The following is a 22,583-nucleotide window of genomic DNA, read 5'->3' as shown; positions in this document are numbered from 1 at the left end:
GCTTTTCTGCTGCATGCAGTCCTTTCTATTCACTTGGATCCTTACCTATTCCTAGCATATTCTGCTTGCTATTTTTTCCCCCTGCTGCATTTGAACTATGCAAATGCTCCTTGTGTGTACTAGACTTGGATTGCTGATGAGAAGTAAAAAGACAAACAAAACCCCCACCCAGTTGTATTTAAAATAAATAAATAGACATTTTTTTACACCCTGAAAGAGCTCCTTTGGTAACAGTGAATTTTCAGTAAGATCAGGTAAAGCTCTTTGATTCCGCGACAACGAAATAAGGGATAACCCAAGAACAGAGTTATGAAAATTTTAATTTTTTTCAAAGACAAGATACAAATGCCCAGAATTAATTTATTTATTTATCTCTGCATTCATTTGTTGTGAGAAGTAAGCAAACAGCATAAAGAAGAAAGTGAGAAGGAAAAGATTTAGAACAAAATTGAATACTTAGAGCGTATGAAGAATTACATGTCCTGGGTGATGGTGAGGAGATGTTCCTTTGGAAAATCTCCTGCAAATTCTTATTTCAAAACTTGTAACTGAATGTCAACACTTGAATTTGTGTGTCCATAAACGCTAAATTTCTTTTGCCACATAACAGGCATCGTGAGATCAGTTTACTTAGTAAGTCATATTTGACTAGTGTGTATACAGGGAAAATATTATGCTGAGGTAAAATGCCCTCTCAGTAAACTGAAATGTTAATAATGATTTTTTTTTTTTTTTTTAATTACATGCCAGAGGTTACTTACATTTATTGGCAAGTTTCAAATTGCTATTTGTGAAAAAGTCACATGCTTTATTCAAGTAGCTGTGACCTGTTTACTCAGATAGTTGCATAGTTACAGAATTATGACAGAAAAAATGTCCTGTACATGTTTAAATCATGTTTTCTGTAAATAGATGCAATCTCCTCATGAGTAATAAGTGTGATTACAGATTGTATGCAATAAGTAGGGGAAAAGGTGTACAGGATTAACAGAGGGAATAGATATGAGATGTTTTTTGTTTACATTTAAAAGGTTTGTGAACTGGTCATGGATGAAGAGTCATTCTCATCTATCTCATCCACTAACCTCCTTTCATATCTGAAAAGTCAGAGGATCTTGAAACATAGGCAGTAGAACCTGTGTTACTCAACTGACAAGTCATTTCTTAAATAACCTACAGCCTGTACAAAACACCTTTGGTTCTTTTGCACAGAAAGTACTCAGAAATGAGAGCAGGGGCTGACTGGATCTGGGAGCTAAAATAGCACTCAGAGGAACAATAACTTGCTTTTTAGTTCTCAGGCCTCCTGGTAAGGACTGTAAAGGCTAAAGGACAGAGCAGCAGAGTGAAGAAGCGTTTACCCACAGTAGTAGATAACAGATGTGCTGGAAAATGGGGCTATTGTAATGGAATAGGTCTTCATTCAGGAAGCTGCTTGATGATGTTCCTACGCCATTTGTGAATAGGGCCAGGCAGGGAAGAACAGAGATGAATTCTTTTGTTGAAAGTTTTAGCGAGCATCTGAACTGGTAACAAGTAGTAAGTATTCAGCTTTATGTTATTGCTTGTAGTCTACCCAGCTATGCATAAGGTAAAAGAAGGCATAAAGAGCAGATATAATTGCAGTCAGAAAATAAGATATCTATAATATCAAGTTATATTTGTTAAATAGGGATATGAGTATTGAAATCTGTGAGTTAAATCGCAAGTTTCTGTCATGCAACACTTCAGGATGCATTTGAGACATAATTTGGAGAGGGACGTAAACTAACACAGAAGTTAATTTTTTTTGGCCTAAATATAGGATATTTTATGGCTAATAAATTACGGCTAACTTATAGGATAATTTAAGATATGCTCTTCAGTTAGCAAGGTAGTAACATCTCTAAACGTATAGTAGATGGACAGTTTAAAAATTATGCCTTAATGATGAATTATATCAACTCATTTTTTTGTCTCCTGAATATTGAATGGCTTTCATCAAACTAGATTTTTAAAAATGACAATTGTGATGAAGCTGCAGGAACACTGAGCCTCATGCAGTACTCCAAGAGTACTATAGCTATTGTGGCTTCTGTAGAGTGTTTGTTGGGTAGTTGGCTAACGGTTTGGTGACAGTGTATCTATTATACCAGTAGATCCTGGCTGCAGTCCTAGTCTTACAGATGCGGTTGGCAGTTCTGCTTCTTCTGTTAGTATTTGAGGCACTTAAAGTAAGAGTGTCTTATAGTGCATGGGGATCATCATGTAGGCTCATAGTAAAAATGAAATATTGAAATTATATTGTTTGTCTGTCTTACATGTAAGTTATCCTGATGATATTAGTTTCCATTAGAAAAGTAGAAGTATAGCTAAATCTTTAATTAAAAAAATAATAAAATTCACCATTTTTTTTTTTAATTAAAGTCTGGGTAGCTTGCTATGTCAGTTCATTTCTTTTTAAGCATTCAGCTTTCTGTTGATCTGTGGCTATTTGTATTCCAGACGTGTCCAACCTGAATGCTAGTGTAGAGTTACCCAAACTGAGTTCATACAAAGTTACATGTGAAGTTCTGGGAGTTCTGCATACCTGAAACAAGCTAGCTGCTTCAGGATTTAACTCAGCAAAGACTAAATTTGTCTTGCTGGGAACCATGCTATGCTAGTCCATGTAGTACTACAAAGTATACAAAGCTTACATAACTTGGCTGCTACCAGTATTAAAGCTACCTCGCTTAAAGCTAACCTGTATGTATCTAGCCAGCGCTGTCAGTGTGGTGTGGGTATATGCTTCCTATCTACCAGAGATAGGGCTTTGAGTGATGGAAACTTCTATTAACTAAATTCTCTACTGTCCTTTTAGGAGAATTAGAGGAGTTAGATGAATGCCAAAAAATGAGATGAATGCCAATAAGATAATAAATACAATATGATGATAAGCAAAAATGCACAAAATGGTCTGCTTTTGTTGTTCCTAAAGTATGCAGGTGAATATGTCAGAGGTCTAACTATTCTAAATCAACTACAGACCTCCGCTCTCCTTTTTTTATACAAAATATAAATTTTATACAAAAATACAAAAAAGTATTCTGCTAATGAAATTTTCTTGAACATTATTGTAAATGATGTTTAATCCAGAGGATTGATCCATCAAATCAGTTTATTATTAAAAAAAATAAATAAAGTAAAAACCAACAACATTCTATTGTCCTTTTTTGCAGAATGATCAAGTGTCAGCCTCAGGAGTATACTTTTATTCCTCGAACATGGATCTTCCCTGCAGAGTACACACAGTTTCAGAACTATGTAAAAGAACTGAAGAAGAAGCGTCGACAGAAAACATTTATAGTCAAACCAGCTAATGGGGCAATGGGACATGGGTAAGTTTCATGTTAATTCAGTCTTCTTACCCAGAAAGGGCAAAATCTAGTGCTATTTACATCATTAACAGAAGCTGTTTCTTAATAAGAAGTTTGTCATACAAGTGGTACAATCAGTACAAAAAAGGTTATGTATTGGACAAAGAATTAACAAGGAAAAACAGCTAAAACACTAAAGTAACTGGAAGTGGTATTTTAATGTTGTTCTAAATGTGACTTAATTAAATAATACATTTTCTGATGATGATCAGGTAAGTCTTAAGATCGGTATTATTTTTATTGTGGAATTACCCAAACGATATATTTATGAATCTCTTGTGCTTAGAATTAGAGGGTGAGATTGCATGGGGCACAAATGGCAGGGTATCAGTAGTTGCAGGCGTGTTGCTTGGAAGACCAGGATATTCCACAGCTCTGAAAACAACCCAAGTACCCTATTGCATGCTAAAACTGCAGCACAAACATATTTAAGATCAGCAACCTCAAGGTGAAGGAGAAATAGAGGAGATATCGTTGGGGATGCAGCTGGAGGCACAGTCTTGGAAGGAGACTTGACTCTCATACTGGAGAAGAGACACTGCTGAAAAGACTGTGACCTGCAGTTGGGTTGAAACTGTTTTGCCTGTGACAGGAATTGTCAGTAAAAAACAAATGAGATTTAAATATTTTTATTTATTATTTGTCTTCTTATTTTTGAATATTTCCATTTCAACTTTTATAGCTTTTAATATCAATTTGGATTATATACTATAGTAAAGCTCTTGTTTTTTTTACTTTTTTTTGTTTTTAATTTTTTAATATTGGCATTACTGTAAAAGTAAAGGCCCTGAAATTTTTCCATTTTGTTAGTTTTCATTCCTCTTGGAATGAAACAGAAATTTTGAGATATTTCACAGAAAAAATGGGGAAGAATAATCACGGATGCTAGAGGCTGCAAATTCTGCCAAACAATTTCTAAGTGAAAAAGGAATCCATTATCACCATTTGTTGAATCAAAGGAAGCAGAAAGTTATTTTGAAATGGCTTGTTGCCTTTTTTTCCATCAAGTGAAGTATTATAAAAGACAGAAAACTAAAAGCCATATAAGTAAATGGCAATTTTTCTCTACCCTATGAATAGGCTGTGTAAGCTCTTTCCACGTAGTCTTTAGCCTAACTACCTGACTGAAAGACCATGAAAAATTATTTCAGAGTTATGTCAAAGTCCTACATTTTTAAAATAACTTTTGTTTGTAACTAGGATCTCTTTAATAAGAAATGGAGAAAAGTTACAAGCTCAGGATCACTTGATTGTTCAGGAATATCTTGACAAACCATTTCTTATGGAAGGCTACAAGTTTGATTTACGTGTATATATCCTTGTAACCTCATGCGATCCATTAAAAGTGTTTTTATATCATGATGGACTGGTGAGAATGGGCACAGAAAAGTACCATCCCCCCAGTGACTCAAATTTGGTAAGTTGGAGTTTATTCTAATTCATTGCTTATGCATGTAGAATTTTACCTGTGTAGTGTCCAGGCATCAGTGGATTTGAATTTCTTATACCTCACTCTGTACTCTATTGGTGCTATATCTTTCCTTTTCCTTTTCTATGTGCTTTTAGAGCTGCTTCAGTGTAATTATGCAATAGAAAATGCCTGGTGAGCCATTTACTCTACTGTCACTTAAATACTGTCACTTATATACTGTTCTCTTGAAGAATGCCGGTATAATTTTGATCTTAGTAGAAATCGTATGTTTTAGAAAAATTCCAGTATTATATTTGGAATAGCTTGCTTTTAATGTTTTATTTATTTATTTTTATTGTTACTATTCTCAGCATTATCAGCACTGAAATATGCTATGAGTGGATAAACAGAGCAGCAGGATAAGCAGTTTTCTCTGTGTTCTTGCAACTGTTCATGTTGTAGTCTGTTTATTGTATGAAATAACCTGGCTTATCACTAATGACATTGTTCTTCAGATGACACTGTTCCACAGTGATATTGTTCTGGATAACTTCAGACTAAAGATTAGTTCAGATATTTATATAATGTTCTAAAAACAGTTTCATTTTTTGTAGTCTGAAAAATGATTTAATTGTCTGAAATAATTTAATTTGATGGAAAGATGACATTTACAACTACTCAGAAACACAATAGGTTTCATAATCATTCTCAAAGCAGTAATTGAAAGCCATGGGAGAAATTCATTACTTGTAGTGCTAATACAATGTGTTGTTAACTAGCCTGCAATTAAGGTGCTTGGTTTTGTTAATTTCATTTATTTTTTTAACCTTAAGTGTATTGAGATAAATGACAGCAGAAGGCTTGTGTTGTCTATTGGCTGTCTTTTCAAAAATGAATTGGAACAGAAAGCCCACGGCCAGCTTAGAACTTCAACTAGCATTCAAACAAGGAATGAAATATGACAAAGACCTCTCACTGTGATAAGGACTGTCATCATGGTAGTGCAGGTGAAGAGCTGAATTAATACCTGTACTGGAAGATACATAAATTTATAAATCATGATTTATAAGTTAGCCTTTAAAGTGTTGTTTTTTTTTTGTTGTTGTTGTTTGTTTGTTTTTAATGTAACTGATAACATAAATTGCTGTTTAAATTTTCTTACCTGTGAAGGAATCATAGCACTCACTTGTTTCTGTAATACATCTTGAAATTTACCACCCTCTAATGTATGGCTACCAGCCATTCAAAAATGAGCAATTCCGGTAGATAGCAACAAGGCAGATGAATTTATATGTAAAAGATACTTTAAAGTATCACTATCATGAAAACATTTCTCATAAATAAACTAGAGCGACAACTGAAATGTGGGATTGTCTATAAAATGGTTGCTAAAGTGTTTTTTGCACTTTTAAAGTAGCAATTCAAAATACCATCTTTATTGTTTGCTTCTTGTGCGATGTAATTGTTCTGTAAGTTATGATTGCTTTTCACATTTTTATGTAGTTGTTTACATACAGACCTGTAAAAATGGCAGATATATTTCCTAATCAGATGTTGATCGCAACTGGCTTAAATGCAAGCCCAGATTTTGCTATAACATGGCTAGACTGTTCAGTATGTGAAAATTCCAAGAATTAGAGACATCAGAAACAACAGAACATCTGCTCACAATATATTTTCAAATTGTTTGACTGTCATTATTAACATTTTTAAAAAATTATTTTGAATTGACTATTCTAGAACTGTATTTAAAGTGTTGTTCTTTTGGTGGTGGTGGTGGTTTTTTGCTTTTTGTTTTTTTTGTTTATTGTGTTGATCTCTTCTCTCTCTTCTTAGAGCCAACTGTATATGCATCTGACTAACTACTCTGTGAATAAACATAATGAACATTTTGGACGGGATGAAACAGAAGACAAAGGAAGTAAACGCTCCATTAAATGGTTTACTGAGTTTCTAGAAACAAATAATCTTGATGTCTCCAAATTCTGGAATGATATTTCAGTAAGATAAAACTAATATGCTTTTCTTTATTTTGTCTATGTATATTGTTAAATAATGATTTGCTTCTGTCATCCATTGCTTTACTTGAATATTATTTTTGAAACTTTATTAATCCAAATTCTCAGCAATGCATGCCACAAGTGACGTGCTATTAATGATGATTATATTTTAAAAAGGTGATATTCAGAGTGTGATCATAAATTTAATGTTAAACTTTGTCTGAGGCACCAAAGCCCTTTCAACCAGTTAGTTATTCACATAAGTAATATCATACACAGGAACAATCCCATTTAAACTCTCAAAAACTTTTTTAGCACTTAAAGTGAATTTTATGTGAGAACATTTACAAAACCACAGTCAGTGCTGTGTATATCAGTGGATTGGAACCTGCACCATTAAAGTCAGTGGGTATGTTACAGGCATCTTCAGGTGAGGAATAGGACAAAGACTGATAGAGCTGAGGCACAATCTGTAATTATGATTCCTAGTATATTTATTGAAAACGATATTATGAAGTGAAACGGGCAAAATTTGGCTATACTATGCATTGTTCCCAGTATACCTTTAGTATTTAGGCTATCATGTATCTAAAAAAAAGTATGTGCTATGGAATGTATAATAAAACAATAGCTATTAAATATCTGTAAATAGATAAGAAAAAGTCTGTTACTTTGAACATTTATTTGCTATTTTAAGTCTTAAAAAAATAATTTCACTAAAGCGTTTATGAAAGTATGAAACACGTTAGTTCAATATATACTGGTGTCTTCTCTGCTGATAAATTTTTCTGAAAACATCCCTACAGGAGTTAGTAGTGAAGACTCTCATAGTTGCAGAACCACACGTTCTTCATGCTTATCGCATGTGCAGGCCAGGGCAAGCACCAGGAAGTGACAGTGTCTGCTTTGAAGTCCTGGGATTTGATATTCTGCTGGACAGAAAACTAAAACCATGGCTCCTAGAGGTAAACATCTTTAAACAAATGCAAACTTTATTCTTAAAAGTTAAGCGAGCCCCAGCTGAATCCATATCTGCGTAAGAAAACTTCCACAGAAAATCTGTGTGTTACAGGAGGTACTGTTTTTGAGTCTTAAAAAAATAATGGTACCTTTATGGTACCTTAATGGTCTAGATGGTACCTTTTCTGCAGCAGCCATATAGAAACACTGTCTGTCAGTGATTTTAGAGACTCAGGTAAGGTTAATTGGAGGAATTGTTGCATTTGAGGAATGTTGCATTTTAGACATTTGTGAAAGTTTTAATGAGAAATGCAATGTTAATCCAATTGTTCTGGGTGCATTGTATCTGGAGGATCTTTTTATGGAAAATGGGTAAGGGATGGGCTTCCTTCGTGAGTATGGTTCAGTATATAGCTCTGGCAGCTTGAGTGAATGTGTGGTCCTAATAATTTTTTTTTGGTTTTTGAATATGAGTTCTTTTCCTTTCCTTTCCTATGCCTTTTAAAAGCACCCACATACACAGAGGAAAATACCAGCAATGTTGGAGGATTGTCTACTTTGTTCTTTTAATTACTCTATTATTAATATATACATATGGAATTTACTTACCTTTTCTTTTCCAGATTGTCTTATTTCATTATGTTAACTGTCTGGGATGCTGTACAGCTGGAGGAAAAAAGCAAACTGCATTAAAAATGTATCTGCTGACAATAATTCATGAATATGATTGGCTACTGATGAGCAAAATGTACGCAATTAACTTACTGAATTACAGCCGTGTTCTCAGGTCTTTAATACTGTCAACAGTTGTTTTGTTGTTCTTATTTCTCTCCAGGGTTCAGTATAATTTTAATTAGAAAAATACAAATTCCTTCACTGTCCTCCATGCTAGCTTTGATGTCCTAGCCAAAAACAGTTTCTGACAGGAACTTGATCTGCACTTACATCTATGTCTTCCCTTTTTGTCAAGTAAAGCCTATTAATCCCTTTGATTTAGCTCTACACTTCCAGATTATCATCTGTAGGTTGCCCATAGCTTGCATATAGGTTGTTTAAATACAGACTGAATTTACCATTTATGGTAGGGTAGTCCCAGAGGATAGTCTCTATTTCTAGATTCCTTGTTTGTGAGGGAAGGATCCGGAAAAGTTATAAATGCTGCTTTCGTATTTGCTGGAGAATACTTCAGGACTTGAGGAGTTGTGTACTTGGTTATTATTATTTTTTTAACATAGAAGTTTATTTCTTCTACTTTTGACGATACAATTATCCTTTAACTTATTTTGCCAGATGTTGAACTTAAACTTCCAGAAATTTCAAACTTTAAAACTTAGCAAACTGGTTTCTACACTCATCCACAGATTTTCACTGTGCTTGTTCATGCTTTTCGCAGCACTCTCAGTACAAACATGTAGTGTGTGTGTGTATAAATGTATATACCATATACAGTGTAGTATAGAACAACCTTACAGTGCATATATATGTACTAGATAAAATAATGTGCATCTAGTGTGTGTATGCACACGCTGTATGTAATAATAGTATATATGCGTATATTTCTTTCTAAAACAGTTCTGGCTTCTTCCCCAGCTTTCCACTCTTATCTCTTTCCACCGTTTCCCTCTTGCCAAAACCCTCTCCAGGGAGTGAATCATTCTTTCTAACAGTGGTAACAAGCACTAATCACAAGGCCCTGAGTGTTCCCAGCGTTATGGGAAAATTGCCAAAATAGGATTAGGATAGTAAATCTAGTTTCTTATTTCCATAGCTCATGTAGCTTTTCTGTTATAAAGATAGCTTAATAAACTATTATAAGAAATAAATTGTCCAACATTATAATAACTCTGCTTTCCTGAGATGACTTTTATTTATATTCCACATTATACAACGTAGCTTTCCTTCTCCTTGATGCTACTGAACTTCCAGAACCTTCTATCAAAGTGAGAGCTGAGGGAAATGCATGATTGCCATCTTGTGGCACCAAATGTCTCTGGCAAGCATCTGTACAGTCCTAGCAGTTTCCATCTGAGGAGCACCAGCTACCTAGATCTCTCTTCTGTTCCCAGAAAATTCAATTTTACTGCTTTTGACCAAAATTTCCAAACTAGATTATTTTATGTAAATTTCAAAGTTATACAGTTGAAATTCTTGGATTTAAATAACTTATTTTTCTCCCTTTTCCTAAACTAAGACCAAGCTGCCTGCTTTTTGGTTTTGCATCTGCATTGCAACCAAGCCTCAAGTGCAGGGTACCAAACTTCTCTTGTGATTTATGTGACTGAGACAAACTTGCCTTATATACAATTCCACATGTTTTTTATTTGCTATAGTTGAACTACTAGCAAAATATTTGCATGACTTTATCAGTCCTGTTAAAATGTCGTTGGACCTATTAGGCTGAAATTTCCAATTATTACTAATTTCTATTAATGAAGTAGTTAAAATTACGCAAGTTTTCTAGTGTCTACTCTTTTCTTTTGTGTTATGCTTACCCTGCCTGTACCCCTGGAGATCCAAAAGGCCAGCAAGAAACAGGAGAGGTCTAGTTCTACATAACAAGGTGGGTAGGTTGTTATGGCAAGTTGCCAGTGTCCTGTGTTTTTCACCAGGAAGAATACGCTGTTGATGGTGATGGTTTCTTCTTTGCTCTTAGCTTGACTTAGCATTAGTTTTAATCTTTTGCTGACACTGTCTACTTACTCACTGTTCACTCACTGGCCAGCAATTCCAAATGATCTCCAAGTTTTACTGTTACTGGTTTGTTTTACACTTTCTGGATTGTGTTCTGTATTCTGTTTGTTTTCCCTAAGCTCAGTTTTATCCAGTTCACAAGGTTGCATTCCTGTAGTGAACACTATTTGGCCATGGCAATTGGCACGTATCTGTGCCTCTAGGTTTTCAAGGGCTTTGCTGTCATCATCTGCTTGCACTTTTGGGGCCCTGTATGTAATTCTCTTTTGTCAAGTCATCAAGATGTAGCTTCCTGATAAAACTACTAGTGTCTTTTAGCACAAGCTGGTCATTTGTACATCGTGGTTCTTGGGTCATTGGATGCTAAATAATCATCTCTTAGAAGACATACATATGCAATGCTTTGGTAGCTAGTCATTATTGTGGTGGTATCGCTGGTACGTTATCAAGATTACTTTAGAGCACTGATGTCTTACAGATTAGTCAGCAACCATTTTTCCTGTCTGGAAACATGGGATAGACACATGAAAATAAGGGACAGTGTATTCTTGCTAGGAAAAAGTAATTTTCTTAACATAGCATCTTTCCCCAAGGCTTCTTGAGACTTCTCACCAATGATCACATGTGACAAAGCAAGACACTTTGTTCAGTATAGATTTTTTTTTTTTATTATTATTATAAAAGTTATATAAAATAACATGCAGATACCAAAAAGCTGAGTATATAGAGTAATGGTATTTGCGTTGCTTGTACTGAGCCATGAGTAGAGTCATGTGGAAATACGTCTCATTGCGTTTCATTGACACTTGAATTGTTTCTGGGCTACCATAGTTCATAAACTTCCTGCATAAATCTAATCTTTTTGTTTGAGATCAAGTTCTGCATGTCAATCAGCACAAAGTTTGTGGAAAATGACCAACTTCCAGCAAAATAAAAAAACAGATTCGGTCATACCACATCTCTCAAAGTGTGAGTGATATTCAGAGTTGAACGTGGGCCAGCAATGTGCACTAAGTGATGTAGACTGATCCATCTGGCACCTGTGAGGCCCCATCCAGAATACTTTGTCCATCTTTATGCCCCAGAGTAACAGAGAAACACTGATAAACTGGAGTGAGTTCAGCAGAAAGTTGCTAAGGTGATTAGAGGACTAGTGCACTGGTGTAGACGCTTTGTGCGTGATCTTTTGGGATTTCTGTTACTATCTTGAAATAGGGAATACATTCCTTGTGGATGCTCTGATAAATGCATGTAGATGACCGTGCAAAGTAAATGTGCTGCAGGGTACTTATGAAGGGGAAAAAGCTCAAACTTTTCTTCGTACAGAGAACTTAAGATTCTCCTCCATAAAGTAATGGAACTGGCATTGTGGGCACCCAAATATGGTATGCATCTGTGATTTCCTTGCAGGTATTTGCATGGAAAATAAACTTGAGTTTTTCTGTGAAGTTATTCACTGTTCTTTAAGCTTGTAACATCAAGCAGAATTTTTACTTTTTTAGTTCAGTGAGTCTGTTATTATCTTACCAGTTTAATATCTGGTTGCCCTGAAACTAGTTCTTTGTGATACAGCTCTGCAGAACAGCCATCTAAGGGGATCCCATTTTTCTCTGAGTGTGCTGTGAGAGGCACAAATGAGTACATTGGAGTGATTTTGAACTGCTGTAGCAGCAAGGGCTGTTGAGGCTCTCTGACATACCCCTGCCCTTGGGGAAGCCTGGGCCTCACAGTTTGTGTCCTCTCTGTACTTGCACAGCATGAACTCTGGAGTCAGGTGATGTTCTCTCATGAATTCAGTGGGTTCAGAAAGATACTGCTGAGCCAGAACTTGGGCAGCAGTTGTTTGGAAGGTATGGTAGAGAAAGCAGAAATAAGTTCTTTGCTATGCTGGCTTCACAGGATTGGAAAACTGCAATCATTTTGACTAAAAGAAGGCAGCAGATTAGGAGGAACATAGAGCTCCTAGCTGACCTTGTGCTCAAGTGCCTTGCTAAAATGAAGTCAGTGAGCTATTTACTGAGAAAAAGATGCATTTTTTTTTTCCAATTTAGTCATTTTAAAGGAGAAATCTCAATCTGCAAAGAAATAGACAAGTATTGTAAATACTAAAAATAGATTAAGCTGTAGCTTTAAACTTTGTTTAACTTGATGCTTCAAAGTGATAAGATATTTTCAAAATTGAGAAGAAGAATGAATCATAGGGTAAAAATAGCAACAGGAGACCCAGAGTAGAATTTTGGGAAGACAACAAGTAAAAAACAATTTAAGAAAGATGGAAATTATTAAATTATATGTAGCTTGAAAAGCCTTATTGTATCAGATATTGCTCATAAATATAGCTGGTAAATATTAGTTTAAGTAGAGGACACAAAGAAAGGGAAACAAGGCTGCATGGTCGGTGATGGAACTTGGTGCGGAACCCAGGATTACCAAGTATGTCAAGTACGTTTTCCAGTGGACAAAGTATCTGACAGATATTTTCTAGTTATCTACTTATTTATGTCCATAAAAATATACATAATATCACTTCAAATTTCTTTTTGGATTTGGCTGAAAGCAATCAGACTCAGCTGTCAGAATGACTGTGCTACACTTTACAAGTGATACACAAATGTGTGTGATTTTGCTTGTATTCTTCAGTAAAACCTGTATCTAAGACGCATAACAAAGCACTTCCATAGCAGTCAATGAGGCTGTGTTAATAAAGCAGTGGTGTGTGGGCATTAACCATCATTTAGGTGAGCACAGAGTGCCATTAATGCGGTCCCCCTGTGGCCTTCAGCAAGGTCAGCATTTCAATTAAGAGATGAATGAGTATATAAAAAAGTTGTAAAAGCTCAGTTGTCCCTTGGCCCAAGAACCTAGAAGTATTTAGAATCTATCTGGTTACCATTACAAAGAACAATTGATGAGACTACTCATCTAGCTCTTTCCTTCAATTCTTTCCTTCTTTTTAATTTTCTTTTTATAACAAACAAAAAAAGATTAACTTTCAGTGACTTGTGCCAAGCATCCTCTCTCTCTTTTGCCTTGGAGAGCCAGTCTTGTGTTTCTTTCTCTTGCTGTCTGCTGGCTTTTCCTGTCTTGCACTTGTACATGAGCTTTCTTTACTCTCAGGCATTGGCATGGAATCTACTAAGTGTACATGACTTTAGCTGTCTCAAGATTTGCCTTCAGTGATAACTCCTAATTTTTCTACCTTTCAAGTGAATGAAGAATGAAAAAGATTTAACAATATGGCATTACAGTGGGCAGTTGTCCAAAGTGCTTGTCTGACAACCTGCATCTATGTGGTAGTCGTGGCTATTGGATGAACTTTTAAAATTGTTTGGATGAAAACTTAATTCAACATCCAAAGAAACCATATTTTTACACTAAATCAGCCTGCAGAATTTCCTTACCCAGGGGCTTCACAACACTTAGTTTGATGCAAGGAATGGGAATGTAATGTGAAGGAAGGATGAAGAGGGGGGCAGCAGCAGTCCTTTGTGGCAGCCTGCAATCACACCGCATTAGGTAAAATGCACCTGTAGAGGGTAGTTCTGTGGTGCTTAAACTGATGGATGTGCTAGCTACAAAATCTCTGCTCTCCTCCTCTCCTTTGTTGAATGTATGTTCCCTGCCCCCTTCCTTGTGATGGCAGTGGTACTTATATGATTGAGGAGCAACGCAAAATAATTTGTGCAGAGGGTAATCTACATATGGATCATTGGGATCAGCTTCTTCACTCACTGTGGACCTAGGTGCTACTGTGAAGACAATGAAGTGGGTAGGGTAGGACAGGTTAAATTTGTATTAAGCTGCCATGGAAAAACAGTCTTCTGCTTAAGCTAAAAAAAAGGTGACAAGCACTCCCACAACTTGTGAGGCTTATAAACAAGAGATTAGAATGAACTTCATAATCATCTCTAATCAAGGATCTGCTCAATGATGGCCTTTAGCAGCGTTCTGTGTAATAGCATCTTTATGGCTTACAGGTTTCTTGTTTTTTTCTTGTTTCTTTTTAAATTCTATTGTTAGAGTCACTTTAGTAAAGAATGGGATCTTTTCCAAAACACTCATGTTGTTTTACAGGTTGAATGAAGACTAAATCCCTGTTATTTAAAGGATGTAATATTTTATTCAATTGATTTTAGATTTATGAAGTCTTTTTTGTTATGTCATGTCTTTATATTTGAATGGTCTTCTCAATAGTTGAGTATTTCAAATTTATACTAATAAGCTGCAGCAGTGAGAGGTGAGAATGCTCTCTTTGGCTGTTTCCATAAAGGAGTAAAATTCCAGGCTGAAATTTTCTCAACATATTGGTGAAAGAATATGGTGAAGTAGTATCTTAAGCATTTACAGAGTTTCAGTTCTGTAAAATCAGAATCTTTTGCAAATGTAGATGGGGATGGGAGCCTTACATGGTTCAACTTACACTGCTTAATTTAAGTATTACAGGTATGAAGTCCTTTACTGACAAGTGTGTAATTATGAAACACAGTGAGCTCTACAACTGCCATGCTCACAAGTAGTTTGATTAATTGTACGTGCTGTATTAATTGAAATTCTAATTATGAAGCAAAAGTTGAAGATTTCTGTTGGAGGAATTAAAAACATGTTGATAATTTAGTTCTATACCTACTGAAATAACAGCATTTCAAATTCTTCTTACATCTTTTCTATCCCTACCTTAATTTGCTGCTTAATATACATAGTCAATATGGTTTTGTTTGTTCATAAGTGCCAGAAGTAGATTTTTGGGAAAAATCACCCTGTAGGAGAGAAAATGTAAATAATTTTATGCTATTCAGAGTGCTAATTTCCACTGGTACTCACATAAGTAATATATATTTATAACATCTTTACTAATGCAGACTTTATGCCCAATATTGTACTTAAATTGTTGTCAGCCTAGGAATAAATAAAATAAATTGAAATACAACAGTGCACTTATGTACGCTTCTAAATTGGAAACTTCAGGGTTGTGTAAGGATGTGTGTGTAACTGGGAATTCTGTGCATTCAGTATTGAAATAACATAACATTTACATGTTTCAAACAAGTCCTCATATCTAACTGTATTCTCACCAGATTTAAGGATTCAGTACATTGACTCTAATAAAATATTGGCAATTAATTTACCAGATTTTTGGAAATTTTAATAACTATGTTAAACTATATTAACTATAAATTTCTGTCTGCTCAGCTGTTTTTAATGTATGCAGAACTGGTACTTCAAAGTACAATTTTATCATTTGCTGTATGTTACTATGGAGTCAAAAATTCAATACAGAATATCATATTGTTCAATATCTCCTAAATTTCTCCTAAATAAGGAGCTGGGGCTTGATTTTACATCTCTGTTTTCAGTTCAGTGAGCTTTTTATGTATTCAAGTATTTGTTGGACTGAAACATAAAGCTCTACATTGGATCTCACTTTTTATGTGCATAGGGTACAAAGTATTAGTTTTCACTTCTGAAACTCTTTAATGTCTGTTCCTTCCTAGCCAGCACTGCTCATTCACAGTCGGCATGATTTCTGCCTCTTATTAGCACTTGTTGCTCATGTATAAATTTTTACACAGGGCTGGAGGGCATTCCTGGAGATGTTGATGCATTTACTTCATCCTCTATCAAAGCTTTTCTGTAAGCTGTTCTCCTGCAGGTGCTGCAAAGCTTGACTGTGGTTATATGATAGTTGGTGGGGGCTGTTAAGTGTGTGATTTGGTCTTATTGATTTCCAGATTAATTTCCCTTGTTCCTCTGTGTTTATAGTAACATAATCTTGTCCTATACTTAGGTTATAAGTTTTTGTTATTGATACAGTTATGTTTTATGTTTTCTTACTATGTACTGATTTAATAAGTTAGACCTCAAGGTTTTGCTTTAAGGCGTATCAGAATAGTTATTTAAATGTACTTGAGAAGACCTTGAATTAGAACTTTCTGTTCTTACAAGCTACTTTTCAGAGAAGAACCATATTCAAAATTGATGTCAGACTGGGAACTAAGAAAGAGTTTAACTCTTCCTGTACTGGACTCCTACAGTATTGTAAATAAATGGTTATAATGAATTTAGCAGCATTTTTCCTGGTAAATTTCTTGTCTCAGCCACCAAGAATATATTAGGCTGAATTTACAGTGCCAATACTTGAATCATGTTCATTGTGACTGGATGAATTGGTGGCTGAAAGATACATCTCACTCCTTAGTATCTGTGATGTTTAATGCTCTAATTATTTCAAAAATACAAACCAAAAAGAGCTTATCAACATGTATCATCTTACTCTTTGCTATGTGTGAAAGAATGGCTTCTCCAAAGCCTGTTACAATAGATGCATGTCCATTGAAGCTGAACATTCCTGAGTAATATGCATCTCGTTTTTTTTCTTTTTGTTTTTTTGTTTTTCAGATTAATCGTGCTCCAAGCTTTGGAACTGATCAAAAAATAGACTACGACGTAAAAAAGGGTGTTCTTCTAAATGCATTAAAGCTTCTCAACATACGGTAAACTTGTTCTCTTTTTTTCAGTCTGGCTGTCCTTCTGGCTTTAAATGTGTTGTTTCATTTTGTATGTGAACTTATTTATTTATTCTTTGCATTGGACTAATAGAACATGAAAACATTTTTTTCCACCTTCGTATTTAAAAAAAAGTAAATGCTTCCATTGCTGTCAGTTTTGCTATTGAAATTAATCCAAATTTAACTTTTATTCTTGTTTGTGCTTCCCAAAAACGAAGTGATAATGGTCATTTTCATACCTTTTAAATGGTTTCTCAAACAGGTCTCTAAGTGAGAATGTGAGTGCAGTTGTAGGAAATTTGCTTTGGCAATAGTTTAATACACAATCAAAAGCTGTACTGCTCTATAAGAAAGCCTGGTAGTTGGGATATGCTGAAGAAAATCTGAACTTCAGGAACAGAAGTGAGCGGGTGCAGAGAAGGGTGACGAAGCTGGTGAGGGGCCTGGAGAACAAGTCCTACGAGGAGCGGCTGAGGGAGCTGGGCTTGTTCAGCCTGGAGAAGAGGAGGCTCAGGGGTGACCTTATCGCTCTTTTTAGGTACCTCAAGGGAGGCTGTAGCGAGGTGGGAGTTGGCCTGTTCTCCCACGTGCCTGGTGACAGGACGAGGGGGAATGGGCTTAAGTTGAGCCAGGGGAGTTTTAGGTTAGATGTTAGGAAGAACTTCTTCACTGAAAGGGTTGTGAGGCATTGGAACAGGCTGCCCAGGGAAGTGGTGGAGTCACCATCCCTGGAAGTCTTCAAAAGACGTTTAGATGTAGAGCTTAGGGAAATGGTTTAGTGGGGACTGTTAGCGTTAGGTCAGAGGTTGGACTCGATGATCTTGAGGTCTCTTCCAACCTAGAAATTCTGTGATTCTGTGAACATAGCTGCAACCTTATTTGTACATTATATTATAGTACAGAATTATTATAGTACAATTTAAGGTGTGAAGATATTGTAGCCATAAAAGTTACTACTAAAAAAAAAAAAATCTTAATGAGCATTTGACTACTAATTTGTATGTTGTAAACCACGTGACTGACTGAAAATTACAGATGATTTACTTCAGATGAAAGTGCATCTCAGTTGCATTGGGTCAGTTTAAGATGCTTAATTCAGTAGATCTTGATACACCAATTTGAGTTCTGAAAATTGATGTCTGAATTCCTCTTCCTGTTATGTAGCTATCAAAACCTGCATTATGTGAGGGCCTGTGGGAATGAATGTGCTAGATATATTTTGCAATATATTTCATTATAAAAGGTCTTTAACATATCCAGTAGCATAAAGAAACCTTTCCTAATTTTTACTGAGGAATACTTCTCTTTGGACTGACATGCCATATAATATATTTGTGTTTCAGGACAAGTGATAAAAGAAGAAACTTAGCCCAGCAGAAAGCTGAAGCTCAAAAAAGACTGTATGGTCAAGGCTCTATGAAAAAACTGTTGCCAGGTTCCTCAGATTGGGAAAAGCAGCGCCACACACTGGAAAGGAGAAAAGAAGAACTGGTATGATGAAAAAGCGCTATTTCTTGCCCATGGCTTATGCTCTCTTTGTGTTAATTGCCTTACTTTCTTGATTTGTAGAAGGAAAGACTTGCACAAGTCCGTAAACAGATTTCCAAAGAAGAGCATGAAAATAGGCACATGGGGAACTACAGGTAACTGTATTGATTGTATTGGTGGGAAGAATTCAGTTCATTGATTAGGAATATTGGAAACAAGTATTTGTGGTATATGATACATGTATGACAAAAATAAGTAGGCATTTATAGAAAATATAAAATGTAAACCAGGCAGTATGATTTCTTTCGGATAGCACTTTCTCTGATTCCAAATTTTTGTATGCACTTAAGAATTTAAATGACATCAATCACTCTAGTGTTTGTGCAAGAGATTTGCTTGAAAGATGTGATTGTTCAGTTCTATAATCATGTATGACAATTCTTTTCTCTGGGGTGGAGGACAATATTGTGGTGTTAATATTCCTGCATTATTGTACAGAGAATGAAAAATCAAATCTGAATGTTCTCTGTGATGCTTCAGAAACCTTACATTTGGTAATGGCATTTCAAATACCATATTCATATTTCTACGCTTTGATTTTGGATCTCAGTAGACTTAAAATTATATATCTTCAGTTTTTGTGGTAAAATATGTTCAAAAGCCTGTTTTAACTTGTTGGTTATAATTGGCATTGGCCAGAAAACAGTATTTTTTTTTTGATGTTTTTACTTTATTTCTTGACATTAGCTTCAATGAGAAGTAAAAGCAAGGCCAATGGATATTTGGTGAAAGGGTGCAGGGTACTGCTGAGAAGAGATGTTGAGAACATTCACCCAATCTTTACAACATTCATACAGGATGTAGGAGGTCTAGGCTTCTATCTTTCATTTTGAATTAGTCAGAATGCCTTTACTGCTGTTCTTCTGCTTTTTGAGCAGATGTTCTATATTTCCCAGTAAACTCCTTATTTAAACACACAGATTTGTTTTTGTTTTTTCCTTTTTTTGATGAATTAACATCTTGCTAACAGAGACTGTTTGTAACATTCTCAGTTTTAATTATATTCTTTCTTGACATATATAGAGCTGAACTAGTATATCAAAAAAACAACACAATGAAGGAGTTATTTTCATATTAGTTGGACTAGAAGAAAGAGAAACATGATGCTTAAAAATGTCTTGGTTTTTCTTTAACTTTAAAGTCTAACTTTTTAACTGATCCTGTTTGAGGTTGCTAATTCAGTTGCGGAATGAAAGTGAGCCAAATGTTCTCTTTATTTAGTCTTTTGGTCGATCTAAATCAATAAAATGCAAACATTTTGTTTTTTTTTCTCTGTAAAAAAATGTCAATGAGAAACGTGCAGATGTAAATAGGCAGAACAGCTGTGTGTTTTCTTAATACCACATGTTTGCAAAAAGGCTGAAGAGTCAGCAGAGCCTGAGAAGTAAAGGAATTTTGGCTAGAGATACAGATTTTATCTAAGCATTCTTCAGGCTTTTCTCCTTGTGATGTCCTTCTGCAGAGCAGGACTAGCTTGTCTCAGGTATTGCCAATCTATTGCCATAGATCATGGAAATTTTGGGTCCTAGTATTGCTGTATGGATTAGTGCTTCCTGTGAAGCACTTCCAAAGAAACCTTTATGTCTACACAACTTTTGAATCCTAATCCTATGAACAGTTTTTTTTCCATCAACCTCAGTAGGTTTTGATGTAGGCACTATGCCTATGGATGTTGATTCATCAAGTAGCTTAGTCAAGCGTCTGTCTGCAAGTGCAGCTAGCCCATTGATTTCATTAGGATCCTGTGGTGTTCAGAATAGGATGCTTTCAAATGCCTCCAAGCACTTGTAAATTTATGAGGAACTGAAAAGTTCCTCATATGTCTTTGAAATAGCCTTTAACTGTAGTCTATTTCTACATATATTTGAATGTGCTTTCTTTAAAGTAATTGTTCTACAGTACTTTTTTAGCAGTAGAATCAACACCATTAAATAGTGTTGACAGCTACTAGATTAGTTTGTGTATGTATGCGAACTGGAGTCACCTTCAGGTTGTAGAACCAATGTGAGTTAAATAGGATCGTGTTCAACCTTTTTCCATTGTGACAAAATCATAATGAAAGATACCTTTTCAAGAAAGAAAAGACTGAAAATGAAAAGGAGAGTCTTGTAAAAAGTTCACACATACAAAAAAAAACACAACAAAACACAACACCAACCACAACAAACCAAACATATAAGTCACATAATGCCAGTTAATATATAAATGGTACCTATGTTTTACACAGTGCAGGCAGAATTATCTTATACTCATTACAGTAAGTTAGAAATCAGTCTCCCATCTCCACCATTTCTGACTGTTTCAGGCATTCATCGCGTGGATTGGAGCGGGTTTCTTCAAAGCCCATTGTTACTTGATGAGCATGAATAAACCACTGAGTCCTGTTTCTTAGATGCTCATAATCTTCCCTGTGATTTTAGAGAAAAATAGCATAGCTGCTGTAATGGAAAACGAGAGTCACCCTGTATGTGCATGTACTAGGAAAAAATAAATTCTTACAACATGTATTTCCTCCTTTTTTTTTGTTTTTGAAGATTTAACATTCAAATGCAGTACATATTGAATCTTTAATGTATTTCATGTCTATTAACTCAAAGCAATTGTTCAGATTTTCAGTTTTGTGTCCTTTCACTGCTAATAAAAATTATTCTGTGGCACTGAATTTTACAAGCAATATTTTATAATCGTTCATGAATCTTTTACGCTTGGGTGTACTGTTCAGACCCACCCTGAAATTTCAGAGTATTGCAAAGCCGTGTTTGCTTACCTCTCAGGAATGACCTGATTGCATTACTTTTTGGCTAAATGTTGGTTTAAATCACGTATGTGTTCACTGAGTTAAATCTAGATTTAGAGAGCATCATTCAGAGTGTATGTTTCATGATATGATATGTATTCCATCTATAGTTATAATGTAATATGCATTACAGAAGACTCTGAATTAGGTGCATTTTGTTCCTATTTGATAAGGAACTCATCTTCTATCTTCCACTTAAACTCAGTTTAATTTTTTTTCCCAACAGGCGAATTTACCCTCCTGATGATAAAACATTACTTGAAAAGTATGAGAATTTGTTAGCCACTGCTTTCCAGACATTTCTTGCTGGGAGAGCAGCTTCACTTCAGCGGGAAATGAATAACCCTTTAACAAGAATGAAGGTACTGAAGCACAGAAATTGGCTTTAAGTTATTTATCTTGGAATTTATGACCTTGCATATTAGTTTCACAATAATCATGTGTGATGGCTAATAAATAGCATTTGATAATGTTTCCATCATTTTATTATTATTCTTTGTGCAGCTTGTGGGCCAGATCCTTGAATCTGGATGAACTGCAGTGGACCCAGGGTGGAGACAGGCTAGCTGGCTTTAAGCTACTTTTCAATTTCCCTGATCCTCAGCCTTACCCCTGGCCAAACCAGAGGTTGGCAGAAACTGCTTATGAGCTGGTAATTGCCTCCTTCTTCCTCCAGTAATGTCCCCAGCCTACTCATCCACTTGTACAGACTGGAATGAGCGATATCTTAAAACCAGCTCTGCTAGTTTAAGGAATCCAAAAATTCTGCCTGATTGCCTATTTATGCAGGCAACGATAGAAAGCAGGAGAGTGGCTATATTTAAAATAACCCAATAATGTGATTTAATTTGAAATCTAAGAAATAATTTCCCGTCTTTGTAATTGGCATCATTCAGCAGTTTTGCAGGAATCTTTTGTTCAGCCCTTTCTTCAGACTTTAATAAATGTTAAAACTTGATTTTAACTTTTGATTTTGTGATGATTGTAAAGAGAGATGCATGTGTCAGAAGAAATACTGTTATATCCTCCTTTGGAGGCATTCATAGTCTTATTTTAGGAATCAATAATAAAAGTAATTTCAAATTCCTACCAGTTGGCTCTTGAAGTTCGGAAGAATAGGATAATGCCTTGCTTTGAATTAATCATATTGAAATTCCTGTTTCTAGGAGGAGGACATTTTGGATCTTCTGGAGCAATGTGAAATAGATGATGAAAAACTAATGGGAAAATGTACCAGGCAGCGAGGGCCTAAGGTATTTTACTTTTAGATGC

At 35.4% G+C, this 22,583-nt stretch overlaps 1 protein-coding gene across 6 annotated transcripts in view; it reads left to right on the top strand.

Annotated features, from left to right (window-relative positions):
* The window catches only part of TTLL7 (tubulin tyrosine ligase like 7), a 71,596-nt gene that overhangs the window by 23,563 nt on the left and 25,450 nt on the right, over positions 1–22,583 (top strand). For all 6 annotated transcript variants that reach the window (XM_084290837.1, XM_084290839.1, XM_084290836.1 and 3 more), the window contains 9 exons: positions 3,201–3,359; positions 4,599–4,815; positions 6,646–6,810; positions 7,616–7,774; positions 16,857–16,951; positions 18,310–18,457; positions 18,536–18,609; positions 21,538–21,673; positions 22,478–22,564. In XM_084290837.1, the coding sequence (XP_084146963.1) occupies positions 3,201–3,359; positions 4,599–4,815; positions 6,646–6,810; positions 7,616–7,774; positions 16,857–16,951; positions 18,310–18,457; positions 18,536–18,609; positions 21,538–21,673; positions 22,478–22,564 (1,240 nt within the window). The remainder of the gene's footprint in view (positions 1–3,200; positions 3,360–4,598; positions 4,816–6,645; positions 6,811–7,615; positions 7,775–16,856; positions 16,952–18,309; positions 18,458–18,535; positions 18,610–21,537; positions 21,674–22,477; positions 22,565–22,583) is intronic.

The sequence above is a fragment of the Netta rufina genome (assembly GCF_964035555.1).
Source record: "Netta rufina genome assembly, chromosome: 8".
NCBI lineage: Eukaryota > Metazoa > Chordata > Aves > Anseriformes > Anatidae > Netta > Netta rufina.
This window is presented reverse-complemented; position numbering and strand designations above follow the sequence as displayed.